This window comes from Oreochromis niloticus, linkage group LG8, assembly GCF_001858045.2.
Source record: "Oreochromis niloticus isolate F11D_XX linkage group LG8, O_niloticus_UMD_NMBU, whole genome shotgun sequence".
In the NCBI taxonomy this organism is placed as follows: Eukaryota; Metazoa; Chordata; class Actinopteri; order Cichliformes; family Cichlidae; genus Oreochromis; species Oreochromis niloticus.
The window spans coordinates 19,937,296-19,951,193 of record NC_031973.2 but is presented as its reverse complement, the minus strand read 5'-3'; the positions used below and the strand labels follow the sequence as shown (position 1 = coordinate 19,951,193).

The window sequence follows — 13,898 nt, the reverse complement described above, 5'->3', positions numbered from 1 at the left end:
ATTGTGAACAGGCACTGATGGCTGGTTACAGCTTTTACTTACATGATATGAACAATTTTATTATTATTTATAGCGCAGCAGCATATTCAGTCCACGTTGATGCAAATAAATACAAAAATAAAAAGTTACTAGTAGTTACCTTTTTCACAGCATCTCCACAATGGTGAGAAATACAGTCTACACAATCACAATAGATATTTCTCACACATTTACTACACGGCTAACTTGGGATATTTATTGAAGAACATTCACTGTATTGTTTACAATGTTTTCTGTACTGGTATCTTTATCTTGACACTGGTTTCTTTTCCAGTTAGTATATTCTGATATACTACACTCATTTATTTTCCACTATCTGCATATAGATTCATCAGCCTTTTTTTTTTTTTTTTTTAAGAATAGCTTGCTAGTACCGCGTTCAACCCCTTTTCTTTCAAGGTGCTGGAAAAATTCCTCTGATATTTTCCGACCATACTGACATGACAGCATCACATAGTTGATGGCGATGTGCAAGCGACACAATCTCTTGTTCTACCACCTGGTGACTGTGGAGACCATTTGAGTACAGTGAACTCCTGTTCTGAAAAGCAGTTTCAGAAGATTTGTGATCTGTGACATGGTGCGTTATCCTGCTGGAAGCAGCCACTGGAGGGACAGACGTGGTCAGCAACAACACTCAGGTAGGTTGTGGCATTTAAAAAATACTATTTCGGGACTAAAGGGCCCAAAATGTGTCAAGAAAATATCCTCACACTATTACACCATCATCAACACCAGCCTGAAAACAAGATGGATCCATGCTTTCATGCTGTTTATGTTAAATCCTGAAGGAGACTCATCAGACCAGGAAACATTATTCCAATCTTCTTCCATTCAGTTTTGGTGAGGCCATGGAAAATTGTATTTTCAGTTTCCTGTTCTTAGCTGATAGAACAAGGTGTGGTCTTTTGCTGTTCGAGCCCATTGGCTTCAAGATTTGCTATGTTGTGCTTTCAGAGATGCTCTTCTCCATACTTTGGTTATAACAAGTGTTTGAGTTACTGTTGGCTTCCTATCCTTTCAAAGCAGCTTTGCCATTCACCTCTGACATCAACATATTTTCAAAGAGAACTGCTGCTCACTGGATATCTTCCTTTTTTTGATCATCCTTTGTAAACCCTAGAGATGCTTATGTGAGAAAATCCCAGCAGATCAGCAGTTGGTGAAATACTCAGACCAGCGCACCTGGGACCAATGACCAGGCCACATTAAAAGTCACTTAAATCACCCTTCTCTGTGTTAACTTTATTAGGACATCTTGACTATATTTGCATACCTAAATGCACTGAGTTGCTTCGATTTGGAAAAAAAAAAATACCCAAACCATTTCAAGAGAAATGGTGTTTTTACAGCTTGCAAATTTGCAGTGCTGGATACTGTTTTACTCTGACATTATTGTAATGGAGGTTTTCATTGTGGTCATAAAGCTTCTCTGTCATATATTCATGCAACACAGCTCCTGGCTGTTAATAGTGGCCCCAAACCTTCCAGAAAGCATAATTAAAGTCAGTGACTGCGTGTGGATGGTTCACCAGTGTAAATGAGTGAAAAGCTAATGAGTGCGATGCTGTAAAGAAAAGAATTGAAAAGACCACCATATGAACAACACAAACGTTTAATTATTAAATGTTGGTTTTATTATTTTTTTTAAAATCTTTTTTCTCGTTTTGTTTTGTTTGTTTTTTTTATTTTTTTCAAAGTCGCTTGATAATCTTGACAAAATTGCAACATATTCCATACTTTTCAAACTGACGGTGTCTGTTGCTATTCCAGATTCGCTGTGGAGGGAAAAGTTCTGCGCCGTTCTGGACAGTTTAAGTCCTAAAATGACGAAAGCAGCTTTGACCGTACAAAAAAAAAAAAAAAAAAAGAAAGAAAAGAAAAGAAAAAGAGGACATGTGAACGACTCGGAGAGAGTCCACACTGGCATCTTACGGATGTTGTAAAATGGAGCGGTCGGGGGTCAGTGTCTCTCGGCACAAGTCCTGGTTTTGCCAGGCCAAATAAAAGCGAGTGAAGAAAAATTTGAAGGGCTCAGTAGCAGAGGTGTGTGTGTGTGTATGTGCATCTGTTACCGGAGAGGGAGGGGGTTGCAGCACAGAACATATACAAATGACAGGCCAAGCACACAAAAATGATTCCTTCCTGAGACATTGGTGCGCGTACAGTAATGATGGTCTGGGTGACGTGTAGCAATGGTGAAGGCGTTTTTGGTGTCACAGGGCACGAGGTTGCTCTGGATTCAGTTAAGTCACATATTGTTTCTACCACAGGTTGCCAAGGTGGAGGTGAGGGGCGGGGAGTTAGCTGACAAACATCACATTTGGGACCTCGCCTTGCCTGATCGCTGACAGGGCAGAGGTGGAGGAGGGGGATCACTAGAGTCTAGTCTTCTCCCATCCACTACAAATTGATGCACTGAGAGAGAGAGCACTGAGATTTACTTGTGTTTAATACAGAGTGTATGTACACCATTGTTCACATTTCAACTCTCTTTGAAGCAGAGCCGCCGCCGCTTGTTTGAGCCCGTCAGGCCACAGAAGGCATCTAAACCATTTCCTCAAACGCCGCCTTCTCTTTCTGCTACATGGCCAAACACACAAAAAAAAGCTATGCCCCGACAGGAGTGCTACTTTCTTACCTACTGTACATAAAAAAAAAAAAAAGAAAAGTGGGGTCGGGGGGGGGGGGGCAAAACTGTTCGTGAAGCCAAAACCTGAAGAGCCAGTGATTTGTGATGGGTCTGCCATGTTTTTGTTGTTTTTTTTTAAAGTAGGACACAAAACATGAAAGAACTTCCTTCAGTAAAATGTGCTCAAAACGTCTTTTCTTGAATCACAAACCTAAAAACACATAAAACGGTATTCTTTAAAAAAAATCGATCAGGTGAACCCTAAAACTCTTCATAGTTTTAAAGAAATGAATACAGCTTATATACACAAACTCAAAAGGCTACTTAAAATACACCTTAATAATGAATCTTCATTAATTTGATTTCTTGAAAGGACCTGTGACCATATCATACAACTGAGTTCATACAATCATTTTTCCCCCCAATCTCTTGGAAGAAAAAAAAAAAGAAAAACAAAAAAAAAAAAGGGAAAACAAATCCGACCTGGAATAGTAGGTGATAATCATTGCGACTTGTTTTCTGTGCACATTTGTGTGTGTTTGCTTGTGTAGACTGGAAAGGGAAAAAAAATAATCTTTTATTTTTTCTTCCCCCCGTCAATTAGAATATACAAATGTGAAACCGAAGCATTTTTCTCAATACTCGATGGGTATGAAAAAGATTCAAACAGTGAAGGAGTACAACAATTTCTAATCTCAGCTCAGAAAACATGTCCTCATTTCAACCTGCCATCCTGTTCTGGACATGTCGATCGCAATAGTTCCTTAATTTTTCTATATATATTTATATATCTTTTTTTTTGTACGAAATCTGTTATTTTTTTCTTGAAACTGGAAAAGAGGAAAAGACCCAGAGTCTTTGAGGAGTGGGTTCTTTTGACAAGTCCCAAAAGTTCAGTTGTAGTCTGCCTCAGAGCACAACAACAACAACAACAACGAAAAGAAAAGAAAAAAAAAACAAAAGTGTCTGGTGTTTGTCAAGTCAGTCTGTGTTCATTGTTCTCGTCCTTATATTTGTTCCATTGTGCTCCAACCGCTCTCGGGTTCATCCACACCTCATCTCCGTTAGTCTTTTCAAAAAGAAAAAGAAAAGAAAAAAAAAGGTGGAGAAGGGAGGGAGAAGGAGGAAGAGTCATCAGCAGTGTTTACGGTGTGGTATATTGGAGGCATCCTGTTACCCCGGCCTGCTCCAGCCTCATCTCCCCTCATGTCTGGATGGAAATCCAGAGAGAGGGGAGAGCGGATCAGGAGATGGGGATTTTTGTTGTCGGAGAGGAGGTGGTTGGCTCTGCCGGTCTCCTGTGTTCAGCAGTTAGGGGTCAAGAAGACCCACCTCCTTCACCCCTCCTCTTCAGAACATTAATGGGAGGAGACAGAGCGCAACACAAAGAAAAAATGAAAATGAAAACGTGGGCCGTGACTACGGCGATTGTGTAGCTGGACTGCTTTGGGCAGAGCTGGGGGACAGGCTGGGGCTGCAGCTGCCTGGGGGGGCGCCGCTGGGTCGTCCGCCTGCGGCTCCGCTTTCCAGACCTTCTGAGTTCTCCAGCATCTCCTGGATGAGAGGTGGCATGGAGCCGGGGATCTCCATCTTCAGCGTGATGACACGCTCAGCTCCTGCAAGATGGAAAAATGTAAGCTATCAGTGCAAGTTCTGGTAAAACGTACTTGTTCATTCATTCTATTTTAAACTGGAATACACAAAAGAAAAAGTAGAAATGATCTATTGTACACCTGAGTAACTAATCACTGTAGCACTATACATGTAGAAAGACAAGGGAACCACAGACCTTTAGCACTGATGCTTCTAAGATCAGTGATCTTCATCAGCATCTTGGGGAACATGTGCGGTTTGTGGGGCCTCCTCTTCCTTACATAAATCTTCAGCGCCTCCAGAAGGGGCTCCTGCAGGATGTCCACCTTGTCTGCCTCTTCCAAGTCCTGTCGATCTGTTAAAAAAAAAAAAAAAAGCACAGAGAAAAGGGTCAGCCGGTACTCTACGACTGTTAGAACCACAGTGGCCACTAGATGGTGCTAAAGAAAAGAGTGCAGCATTGCTACCCCGCTGCTGTTTCTGACACAAACATGACCCAAGCAAGCTCTAAGGGCCTTTTTCTAAAGACCTGCCATACCTCCACACAGCAAACAGATGGCACTAAGCAGCCCCGTCTCTGCATCATCCATCTCCAGAGGAAGGAGCTGGTTGGCGAAGGCAAAAACCAGATCAGTAAGGGGACCGAAGCCAGCGTTGTGCATCTGGTTTCGGTTTAGCGTAAGTCCATCTGAGAAAGTCATCGTGTCTTGCTCTGGTGTGTAGCGTGTGCAGATCCGCAGTATCTGTGGACAGCAGACAGGCTTGGTTTGTGAAAAAAAATTCAAACCGCACTTCCAGTTTTATTCACTGAAAACATCTAAGGTAGATGTTTTTTGTGAGTGTGTTATTCGTACCAGGATGTCCAGACAGGCAGCTTTGAGCAGAGTGATCTGGTCGGCGATGGTGAGCGTCGTGAAGCCGGGCAGCTGCTTGGCAAACTCCACTGTCTTGATGATGCACTTGGTGGACAGCTCACTGAACTTGTCCCACAGGTCTACGTCCAAGGACACACGTCGTTCTGAGCTGTTAGTCTGTACGAATAAAGGAAAAAAATATTTGCAGATCAATTTTTATTTCAAAGGCAAAGAAAAAACAAAAAAATCCTCACACTTGAAAAAGGTGAATGAACATAAGGACACACAGGCTGTCAGTCTCATGCTACTGACCGTAGTGTATTTGCCCAGCTGGCAGAGGGAGGGGAAAGTATCCTGGTGTGCCTTGCGAACCCTGTCGATCATCTGCTCCGTGTCAGGACTCAGCACGTAGCTCTCTGTGCACTCCTGCTTCTTCTCATCCTTTTTCTTCTTGTTCCGGTCGTTCCTCACCGCTAAAGGGAGGGAAGGAATGGAGAGATTAGTATGCATCTCGAACCCTTTCGACAAAACACAAAGTCTTGTCAAACTTTACATTTAATCTTGTATTCTTTTTCACTTTAAACACAGCGGTTCATGCAGCAGCATTTCAGATCTATTTCAAGTGTAGTGTAGAGTTCATGGAGCTAATTACAGTCTGCACGCATTCCTTTATCAGTAACTCCTGACTGCAGATCGAGGTAAAACTGAGGCGAGTCATAAGCAGGAACCGATCCTCAGTGTGCAGCAAACAGCGGCAGCAAACACATCTTTTCTTATCCGATACTCTAAGATAAATGTTGTGAGACAGCTCCATCCAGGATGGGCTATGGTAATGGAGAGGGAGAGAAGGGAAAAAAAAAAAAAACCTTGAAATAATCCTCTGTCGTTTCCCTTCGGGCGCTCTGGCTGAGAGTGGTGTGCTCACCCCAAATGACAAAAAACACTAGGCGGGGTGTTTAGCATTGGAATCCCATTATGAGCTCGATCTATTTCTCCCATCCACGTTTGGATGCGGTTTTGCTTCGACTATGTTGTGTGTACGTGTGTGCGCTGAGGCTGGGGTGGGGGTGTGCTGGGTGAGATGGGGTGCTAGTTGATAAATAGTGGTGGGGGATGGAGCTATCCATAAGGCTGACAAATTGCCACAGCTTTCATTAGAGGTCCCAGCTAATCTAATAACATAATATGACAAATATCCTGCCTCTAATGGTTTTAAAAGGGCTCGGCTGCGGAGACCATACCGGGGAGAGAGAGAGAGAGAGAGAGAGAGAGAGAGAGAGAGAGAGAGAGAGAGAGAGAGAGAGAGAGAGAGAGCGAGCGAGAGCGAGAGCGAGAGCGAGAGAAAAAAACCTTCCAGCTTTTTTTCTCTCTTACTCTCGTATCTCTCTCCCTCTCCTGGTTATACAACACGTTCTCGCTTTCCTAGTCATCCTCTCAGTGCGTCTCATTCTCAGCCGATGCACGCCCTCTCTCATTTTCAAAATGCTTTAAATCATCCACCTTTCCAACTCTATCACTTCTCCAATCTCTACCTCCCCTCAAGGTACCTGCACCCCCTCCCCGCCTCCCCAGCCACTAACCTGAGATCAGATTTTCCTTGTCTTAATACCAACCTTGACCATTAAGGGCAAGAGCGCTCGGGCTGATGGGAGATCAGTGTCTTTTGACAGAGGGGGCCTGGACCAGGGCCAAGGAGGGGGGGGGGGGGGGGGGGGAGCACTACTCTGTGCTGCTGCTCATTCATCAGCCCACAGACAGGCCTCCCTGCCTGGGAGAACAAGAAGGCGAGGAGGAGGGCGGGGGCTGGAAGTCTGATCCGGCATTATGTTATTGCTAAGCACCGCTCACCACAACAAGAAGTGAAGAAGACCCCGCTGCGATCGTGGTAATGCATTATTTTCCAGCATGCACTGGTACTTGCGCAGAAAACGCTGCAGCAAAGAAAGGCCGATGAAGAAGAGTATGCTGTGATGAGACCGCTTCATAAACTATGTGGGTATAAACACGGAAAACAAAATGTTTTTTTCATTTCCATTTACTTTAATGAGCTAATTATGACTTAGTTAGGGAAGGAACACCCTGTTTAACAAGCCCTCAGCTTAGGAGGCCGGTTGCATAACACTGTAGTAAGCTGCTGAAGATATTTGGGCCAGCCCTGTTTGTGGAGCTGATTGGGATTCTGTGTCCTGTGTGCAACGAGGGGAGGGGTGGAGGGCTGCAACGCACTCAATGTCCAATTAATTCACAAATAAAAGTGGGGCATCCCTAGTGCCCAGACATTACCCTCGCTGACAAATCGGCAGCACAATCATAAGCCGCACAACACAATTTAATGAAGTCATTAAAGAACTATTAGGCACGACTGGCGATCTGTCATGGCGAATTGCCACATGCAATAACTTTGGGGGAAGGAGGCCTCTGGCAGGGGAGTGCAAATGAGAGAAATACCGCCTTGCCTTGCTTTTCTTTTTTTAAAATATTTATTATTATTATCACCATCATCATCATCATCATCATCATCCGCGTGTGGATGTGTGTAGATACAAATGTGCATTTGACGTTTGTGTGTCAACTTCCAGCCATGAATCTAAAAAATGTATTATGAGAATATGAATGCTAATGGAGGGACTTGCATCATGGATTGTCCACAGTTGCACGCTTGTTGCATAAAAAGGATTTACACGAGCCGGTGTGCAGCGTGCACAGAATACTGCGTCGGCGCACACGCACGCACACACGCGTGCACGCCCAGCCATCACTCAATCATTCCCTCTCGTAGTGGATTTCGGCTGCGCGCGTGCAACTTAATAGACAATTTCGGTGCCACGGGTGTGTATGCGGGGCTTTTTGTGCCCGCATGTTTGTGTCTGTGTACAAGACAGAGGGAGGTGGGCAGACAGGGATAATTCGTGTGAGGAAAATTAAAGCTCTGGCAGCTCGTCCATCACACAGATTAAATTCAATGGAAAGATAAAAATGTCAATGTTACCCCTGCTCCTGCTGCTCGCAGCGCAGAGCCACCGTCGACAGTGATGAAACTTTCCCCCGTCTTTCTCTCTCTTTCTCTGTCCTCCAGCCTCACTCCTCCCTTCCTCCCCCGACTCCCCCCTCGGCTCTCTCAACTCTAGATTTTCATTCTTGCTCACACCGGGTTCAGTACTCTTCTCTTCCTCTCTCTGCCTTCATCTTTCGTCGCTATCCTGCCTCTCTGGTTGATGTTATCCCCTCTTTGCACGCTTCTCCATCATTCTGCGCTTCATCTTATTTTGCTTTTATTACTTTTTCTATCGCTGAATAACACCTTCCTCGAGGAAAGGTTGATTACTTTGGGAGAAAAAGGTGGGATGATGTTGAGAGGACTCCAACATGAACTCAACATGGTAGTGAACTGTGATTATATAAAAACAGTTAAAAAGTGGAACTGATTTGCTATAAATACAACATTTTACTTGAAACTTCTGCTTCTTGTCCCTTCCCCCCTCTCTCTGCTTGAGAATGTACATATTTCTCACAGAATTTAGAGAACAATGTCGCAGCTTTTGCAATCCCTTGGAACAGTTGTTGCTCAGGAATTAAACCGGTTCGTAGCTGTCCGCTTCAACCACACCGTCAGGTTGAAGCTGGCACTAGCCTTTACAGGCGTTTCCCTTGTAACCCTCCGCTTGCTGCCAACGCCCTCCCCGCTCCTCCCGGCTCTGTCTTGTGTGCCACTGCCACCTGGCAGCAGGCATGGCACTGTCATCTGGAGCTGTCTGCCAGCAGACACAAGGTCACCCAGACGTCCCCCGGCACTAGCGGGGGGTCCACCTTCTGCGTGTGTGTTTGACAGGGGAGTGTACGCCGTTCCAAGCGAAGCTGTCCGAGTGCATTTCTGTTACAGGCTTTTTATTCCTACCAGCTTGTGTTTGTCACCTTGTATGCGCATAATTTGTGCATGCGTGTGCATGGAATTATGGTGAAGAGTGCACTTTGATGAGCGTGCCCGTTCTCGTGTCTGTGTCAGAGGCGAAGAGAGAGTCCCTGCTGGCCCCAGATGGCCAGTCTCTCCCGCCTCGCCACCCCAGACCAGTTCCACTGGCCAAAGTCAGCACTGTGTGATATGAAACCTGCAGAACATGAACACACTCCAGAAAAAAAAAAAAAGGTATTCAAGTAAAAACCAAAAGCAGCTCAACAAAAGGAGCCTGGAAAACTATAGATCTATAACAATCATACACCCTTCCCTTGAGTCTAGTTCAGAAAAGCCCTCTTGCCTGTTCGCTCTCTCATCCAGTACTATACAGTCACCACTAGATGGCTCTCCAACTCCAGTCTATTGTGTGCTGTGTGCCTCGGTGCCTGTGTGTGTGTAAAAGAACTGGCTGCTGTGATCTTTCTAACCATGATTAATGGCCCCATTCAAAGGTAAGGAGCTCAGAGGATAACTTCTTTTACTGTAAGCCACAGAGCTGTGGCGTGGGGAGCGCTCCCTGCACTTTCTGTAGCAGAGAGACGAGGTAAATAGCTCTGGGAAGACAGGAGGCGCAGAGAGATTGAGCAAGGAAGGCTGTACGCTAGTGTGTTTAAACAGGAAAGAGGCGTGCTGCACTTTCTGATCACGTGATTTTTATTATGATTTTCAAATCGACACATGCCCAGTTTCAGACCATTAAAAAGTGTTTATCAGAATATAAACGCATCCCCCTCCTACACACAAGCACTCTCCCTCTCTTTTCTGCTGGGAAGTAAGTACGTGTGTGTGTGTGTGTCATGTGATCTGGTTGAGGTAAAAACCCTGCTGGCCTCTGTGGTCACACCTCTCCCAATTACTTTATCAAGTCTGACTGGCTGCGTGTATGTGTGTGTTCACACAGCCCCCGGGGGTGCAATGATTGGAGCAGACGCCTGCTCTTTCACTCTCGGCAGGTGAGAACATATTCATCACAGAGGCCTGCCAAGCCTGGCGACACCCTGACTGCTAATGCCAGTCTGCATCACGACTGCATCTCTGCCGCTCGCACATACGGTGGATATTCTTTTCAAATGGAAAAATCGGAACAGCCTTGTGCTTTAATTTGTTTTGATAATCTTGATAAAACTCCACCTACCAAGTAGATTATGACATATGTTGTCAGATTGTGCTGGAGGACGGGGATGAATTCTTACGCAATGTTAGCAGAGGAGCAAATGTCAACAAATGCTGCGACTTAAGACTTCCTGTGGTGGCCACAATCATGCCAAAACCCCTGGGATTAAAGAGCTGCGATAAGATCTGTGCTTGTCCCTAAATGCTCTGTGAGGGCAGGGCACTCTGGGTAAAAATGATCAAGTTTTTACTCACACTCCTTCGACATCCCGACTTCCAGGCACTTCTGCAACCGACAGTACTGGCAGCGGTTGCGGGTGACTTTGTTGATGATGCAGTTCTTCTCCCGGTGACAAGTGTACACCATGTTTTTCTGAATGCTTCGCCGAAAGAAGCCCTGCGTGACAGAGAAACAGACGTGTAAGGTATTGAAGAGACAAGGGGAGGGTGGTGTCAGTGGAATCATGGGTAGAAACATGACTGCCATAGGAAATGGAGCAGTTAGTAGTAAAATTATAAGCCGTTTTGCATCCATTATCAATTTCAGATACTACATGTGTTTAGGCTTCCTCGTCCAAATTGCGCCTTTGTTATGGCATTCGCCTTTTGTCCAGTTCACATTAAGCAAACAGTTTAGAAACAAGAAGCAAAAAGAGGCCATGCTGAATACTTATAAACATCTGCAAATAAAAGGCAAACAACAGCCAAGTCCAGCAGTGGCGTAATCTGTGTGTAATCACGACAGAGATAATGGTCAGTGAACTGTCACCAACTTATGAGGCTGCCCACCTGCTCGGATAAAGCTCAAATGAGAAACGTAAACAATAAACGATTCTCATTTGAGCTTTATCCAAGTCCGAAGGCTTTTGGGGTAAAAGGCACAGGGTTACTGGGTGTCACATAACCATGGCCTAGTTTAGAGAGCCAGAAATAAGCAATTCTAGATCCAGGCCAAGTGCATATAATTAGAGAGAGAGCGAGAGAGAAAGAGACTATAGGCTAAAAGTGTTGTGTAAGATAAAAAACTGTGCCCTTATTTTCCTGCATTAAACCAACAGTGTCAAAACAAATAAGGAAACAAAATTTAATCCAGCCCCATGGGAGATGAGGAAAAAAAGGATAATGAACTCGTTTTTGGTCAGTAGGCTGAAATGGGAGATTTCTGGGGACCACAAACTATTTTTTGATTGTACAAGCACGAGCAGGAAAATATCAGATTTATATGGCATGCACACCAAGAATGTAGTAAGGTCATTTTTAACCCCTAAAAAATTAATTTAAAAAAAAATTAAAAACCCTAGCAGTCACATGAGTTGAAAAGTAGTGCATCCCAAACTATATATTCTTTGATATGCCCATACAATAAAAATCAATGTTCACCCGTGCAGCCTCACTGCTTAAACATCCCTATCATGTCAGAAAGATAAAGAGAGGTTAATGCAAATTAAGCCCAATTGAGTGAGTACTCAGCAAGCAGGTCTCTGGACAAATGTAATACAGGTCAGTGTCAGTATTGATGTGACGAGGTGGGTCATGTTTTGTGGGTGGGACCAGCTGGGGCGGGCGAGAGGGAGCTGGGGTGGAGTGGGGTAGAGGAGCTGCCAGGGAGCCCCATCCCACGCAGAGGGATTAGCTTTGCGAGCTGACAGATGGCTGATGGATCTAAGCCCGCAATTTGTCCTTCCCGGATCACCGGCCTCTTTCTACATCTCCTGTCCTCCCGCCACAGAGTCATTCAGGCTCCTGATAGGGGAACTGTGCGCAGTTTGTCACGTTTGTCATCTGTTTCAACGAGGCACCTTACAGGTGTGGGCGATACTTGTGATTACGTATGATGGACTCCATCTCCGGCTGGAAAAGAAAGCCATTTGATGCTCAGAAGGTCACCTCGTCAAACCCTTTTTTCCCCTGACTTTGTAAGCGCCTCGCATTTGTGCTGCAATATGTCAGGTTTTTTTTTAATTTGAAAAAAAAAAAAGTGAAAAACACAATTTCCAAATAAAATGTGCATTTTATTGCAACACTTCCAGCAAATAAACAATGCATTTTCTGCTGCTTTCAGATATTTCCAACCCCCTCTCACCCCCAGCTGCCACCCTGGAAAAGAGCTGTTATCTCACAATAGAATAGTGCAACCTGAGCAAACAATCAAGTGAAAAAGAACAAGGATTGTAGCTTATTTATAGCTGCCAAAGCTGAGGGATAATTCTCCAGTCTTTGTTTGGGCGAGTATCATCTCCTCTTTGATCCAATAGTGCCCCGACCCTGACCCCAGGGTCATCAGAGGATTGACCACCGCCTGCAGATACTGCAGAGGCTCAGGTGCCCGCTTGCAGCACCTCCTGATTGGCTGTTGCTGCTGGCTCGTGGGGCAGTCGATTGTTCCTGCCACCACCACCACCACCCCCTCCAACTCCTCCTTTTAGGAGTCATTGCTTCCTGTGGCCCTTAAGCCTCTTTTTGTATCACCGCTTAATCCGCCCGGCGACAAGAGCCCTCAGCAGGCCTGTCAGCCACCCTGCAGTGTTCAGTGGAGATGAGAGCGGCAAGAGGAGGGAGAAGGGAGGGAGGCACGCAAAGGACGAGTGAATGGCTCCTAGTGCATTTGTGATTGCGAGTGTCATGTGCTCCTAAATTCCCAGCTGTCTACCTGGTTATGAGCTTTGTGTGCTTGAGATCACGTTCTGCTCGGTGCACGTGTGTGAGGAAATGCTTTACTAAGTGGGATGTAAGGAGTGCCTAGAGTTGGTGAGTTCACAGGGAAGCACAGGAATCTTCTCTGACACGAATATCACACTGCGCCTGGATTAGGAACGCGTTCCCAACCTCCTACTGCGGTCACAGACGTGTGTATATATGCAGGCCTGTGCTCTTGCTCCTATTACGAAACAACTATTGCAACAGCCCGCACACTAATAAAGGCTTTGTTTAACAAAAAGAAAAAACAGCAAATAGGGGACATTCATCACGGAGAGGTTGGGGTTTTTTGTTGTTGTTTTTTTTGGGAAATAGCCACTTCCCTTGCACCACAGTGCATACCAGGAAGAAAGAATGCCTGCACCGGCATGCCTCAAAGACAAAAACATAAACATGAGGGGGTGGGCATGCATATTTAATGTTTAAGTGTTAATATCTGCAGGGGGGGAAAAAAGAAGTGCAATTCTAGTAAGTGTGTGCGGGCGGTAGAACTTAAACAACAAGAGAATGAGCTGTCTCCAAGCAGCAGAGCTCGATACCCTCCCTCTCCTGCTTCCTCCGTTCGCTGCAGCCCCCAGGAAACGCCTTTGTAGTTTGGCATGCTGCAGTAAAGCAGATGCTGCTAACCCTCAACTTACCCCAGTCTCAGATGAGACACCGTATATATTCTCACGCCTGTAGTGTTGAATTATTGAGTATGCTATGCCAAGTCATCTCCTCTGAAGTGAGAGATGCGGTGAAGGCATGGTGAACTTTTCAAATTATTACTGCAGCAACTGAGTGAGGAAAGCAGCGGTTTGTGAACGGGGACGGGACCAGCAGGTGACAGCGGCTGTCAAACTAATGAGGTTTTAGGAGTTTTAGTGCGATTATGACAACATGTTACTAACCTGATGAATTGTTGTGCTGTTAAAGCAATGAAAGTATTTGAATGGAGCACAGAGGTTTATGTTTTTATTGCCTACCTGTTTGGTAATGCAAAGAAACGCCACATCTAATTAACTGCTCCCTCCCCCAC

At 45.1% G+C, this 13,898-nt stretch overlaps 1 protein-coding gene across 7 annotated transcripts in view; it reads right to left on the bottom strand.

Annotated features, from left to right (window-relative positions):
• Positions 1-1,638: 1,638 nt before the first annotated feature.
• raraa (retinoic acid receptor, alpha a) overlaps positions 1,639-13,898 on the bottom strand; it is a 140,696-nt gene continuing 128,436 nt past the window's right edge. For all 7 annotated transcript variants that reach the window (XM_019362749.2, XM_019362752.2, XM_005448179.4 and 4 more), the window contains 6 exons: positions 10,439-10,580; positions 5,431-5,591; positions 5,119-5,295; positions 4,803-5,007; positions 4,461-4,619; positions 1,639-4,287 (listed from right to left, as the gene is read on the bottom strand). In XM_019362749.2, the coding sequence (XP_019218294.1) occupies positions 4,091-4,287; positions 4,461-4,619; positions 4,803-5,007; positions 5,119-5,295; positions 5,431-5,591; positions 10,439-10,580 (1,041 nt within the window). In that variant the 3' untranslated portion in view covers positions 1,639-4,090. The remainder of the gene's footprint in view (positions 4,288-4,460; positions 4,620-4,802; positions 5,008-5,118; positions 5,296-5,430; positions 5,592-10,438; positions 10,581-13,898) is intronic.